At 30.7% G+C, this 3,306-nt stretch overlaps 1 protein-coding gene across 1 annotated transcript in view; it reads right to left on the minus strand.

The window, feature by feature from the left end:
* The window catches only part of LOC106472453 (3-hydroxyisobutyrate dehydrogenase, mitochondrial-like), a 6,538-nt gene extending 4,246 nt beyond the window's left edge, over positions 1-2,292 (minus strand). Inside the window, 3 exon segments of the mRNA XM_013933106.2 lie at positions 238-399; positions 401-449; positions 1,908-2,292. Coding sequence (XP_013788560.2) covers positions 238-399; positions 401-449; positions 1,908-2,061 — 365 coding nt within the window. The 5' untranslated portion in view covers positions 2,062-2,292.
* Positions 2,293-3,306: the final 1,014 nt, after the last annotated feature.

Below are 3,306 nucleotides of genomic sequence, written 5' to 3' on the forward strand. Positions count from 1 at the left end.
CTGATGGACTTCACACTTATCTCTGAACTTGAGCTCACCTGATGGACTTCACACTTATCTCTGAACTTGAGCTCACCTGATGGACTTCACACTTATCTCTGAACTTTCTTATTTTTATAAAATCATGACAAAAGTAACATCATCCCCAAGTTCACAGGTTCAGCTATTGCTATCATTATGTACCTGTTCCAACACCTTTACTTGTTTACAGTAACAAGAACAACTAAATGTACTTACTTTATACCCAAGTTCATTGCTTCAGCTGTTCCTATCATAGAGATAGCTAACGTCATATTGTTACATATCTTTGCTGCTTGGCCCGTTCCCACATCTCCACAGTGAATAACGTTCTTTCCCATGAAATCTAGCAGCTCTTTTGCTGGCTGGAACTCTGATTCCTTCCCCCCCACCCATGAATGTCAAAGTTGCTCCCTTGGCAGCATTTACACCTAGTGAAAGGAAAAGTTATGTAGCAAGCTGTCACTGGTTTGTTTGAAGATTGACAACACAGATGGAGGTTTATCAGAAAAGGTAAAAATAAATTTCTAAAAACAACATTACAACAATTTACTAATCATTTTTTACTTTCTGAAAATTAAAACCAGTTAACATGTTTATTCTAAGCTAGCATAAACATGAATACACTGAGCCACTACCATCCTGTCCAGTAACTAATTGATAAATCTAAAGGATTCTAAGAACAAAAGAAATTTTATATCTTTTTATTCAATCATATTTATAGGTGTGCTTTAAAAGATAAAAAAAACCTTTTAAGTATGCCTTGTATGAGAACACTCTCAAGTAGAAACTTAGGCCTATAATCTTAGATCAATCAAAAACTACTACAGTGACATCTATTGGCCAAACTTTACCACAATTTCAAAAATATTCAACAACTATATATACCATAAATCAAAACATTTAAAATAATTGTAAATAAAAAATATATAAACATAAGACTATGTATAACTAGAAATTAAAAGTTTGGTGTAACTATCGAAATAATAAAATTTAATGCAATATTTGGGAAGTATCATACACTTTCAAAATCTATATCAGCACAATTTTCATAAAATCAAACCGTAAATAAACTGAATGCCTGAGTATTGATAATTTAATCTCTCAGTTTTCACTGTTTATTAAAACCTTTTCAAATGATTTATTAGGCACGAACTCTCAATTTTTACACAACTTAATAAATACATCTTTCTGTACATTTAAATAAGATATTTAAAACAAATTGGGTATGTATAAGATGTTGACAAGAAATTTATACATTATATAAAAAAACAACATACTTCGCTGGTGGGTAAGTCTGAAATACTGTATTAGCTTTACAAGAAATGTTAATTACTACTTTGTATGTTTTTCCAAATCAAACACAATAACTAACAACACATTCATTGTATAATGGAAGTAAGAACAAACCAGGTCATGCAATATCTGGTCTGATGGATGCCAGCTCAATGCTAAACATCTGCTTATTTTGGGGACCACAAAAATTATACTTTTCATTACTGTTTTAATTTCTCTCTACTTCTTTGTGAGAGATTGTGTGAGAAGTGAATGATTCACTATAACTACTAGTGGAAGGAAATTTTTTGCAGGTTACAAAAACAATTATACGGGTAAGAACAAAATCAAAGTACTACTTAATTCTAACAATTAATGAAATACTTTGGAGCTTTGGAATGTTGTACTGAAAACATTACAGAGTACGGTGGGGAATACTGAAGCAAAATAAGATAATACAGTGAATTTATTTTGGTAAAGTAGAATATTAAATAAAGTTTTTAAAAATGCTAAACATATTTGAACTTTTCTTTACATTTGTTTTTTTTGTAATCCTATTATAAATTCCTATTACTGGTATTATTTGAAGATTTTTATTATTAAATTCTCTTCACCTCCAGACACTGGTGCATCTAAGAATACGGCTCCATTTTTCTCTGCTAAACTGGCCATTTCTATTGACACTGCTGGGTCAATGGTACTGCTGTCTATCAGTAAAGTTCCAGCTTTAACAGTTCTGTAACAGAATAATACAAAAAAACCTTTCATTTGCTACAACCATGAAAAGTAGGTATATATATATCCAGTCTGATACCTTTTGTGTTACATTCTCACTCCACAGTTTTGGTTTGTTTCTCCCTAACAAGAACACATAACACCAAGATATTTCTCATGGATTTTTATCACTTCTAAACACCCACAGAAACCTCCCCAACAAGAACTTTTCCAGTAACAGTGCAATATAAAGGGAACAGTTGCTCATGGTCAATGAACCTGTTTTAGTCACTTTGGATGTAATTGTTTAAATAACATTTTCAATTAACATATATTTATATATTTAACACACACACACCTATACGTACATATCCCTTATATGTTGAAGCTTACAAACCATAAAATACAGTTATGGAATCTCCATCAAATTAAATGTTTATAACATAACCATGGTTTATAGTCAAGTAGTCTCCATTAAACTAAATGTTTATAACATAACTATGGTTTATAGTCAAATAGTCTCCATCAAACTAAATGTTTATAACATAACTATAGTCTTCAGTCAAGTAGTCTCCATCAAACTAAATGTTTATAACATAACTATAGTCTACAGTCAAGTAGTCTCCATCAAACTAAATGTTTATAACATAACTATGGTCTACAGTCAAGTAGTCTCCATCAAACTAAATGTTTATAACATAACTATAGTCTACAGTCAAGTAGTCTCCATCAAACTAAATGTTTATAACATAACTATAGTCTTCAGTCAAGAAAACTACTTGACTGTAGACTATAGTTATGTTATAAACATTTAGTTTGATGGAGACTACTTGACCGTAGACTATAGTTATGTTATAGACATTTAGTTTGATGGAGACTACTTGACTGTAGACTATAGTTATGTTATAAACATTTAGTTTGATGGACTCCATCAAACTAAATGTTTATAACATAACTATAGTCTACAGTCAAGTAGTCTCCATCAAACTAAATGTCTATAACATAACTATAGTCTACGGTCAAGTAGTCTCCATCAAACTAAATGTTTATAACATAACTATAGTCTACGGTCAAGTAGTCTCTATCAAACTAGATGTTTATAACTTAACTATAGTCTACGGTCAAGTAGTCTCTATCAAACTAGATGTTTATAACATAACTATAGTCTACAGTCAAGTAGTCTCCATCAAACTAAATGTTTATAACATAACTATGGTATATAGTCAAGTAGTCTCCATCAAACTAAATGTTTATAACATAACTATGGTATATAGTCAAGTAGTCTCCATCAAACTAAAT

The sequence above is a fragment of the Limulus polyphemus genome, unplaced genomic scaffold (genome assembly GCF_000517525.1).
Source record: "Limulus polyphemus unplaced genomic scaffold, Limulus_polyphemus-2.1.2 Scaffold5347, whole genome shotgun sequence".
In the NCBI taxonomy this organism is placed as follows: domain Eukaryota; kingdom Metazoa; phylum Arthropoda; class Merostomata; order Xiphosura; family Limulidae; genus Limulus; species Limulus polyphemus.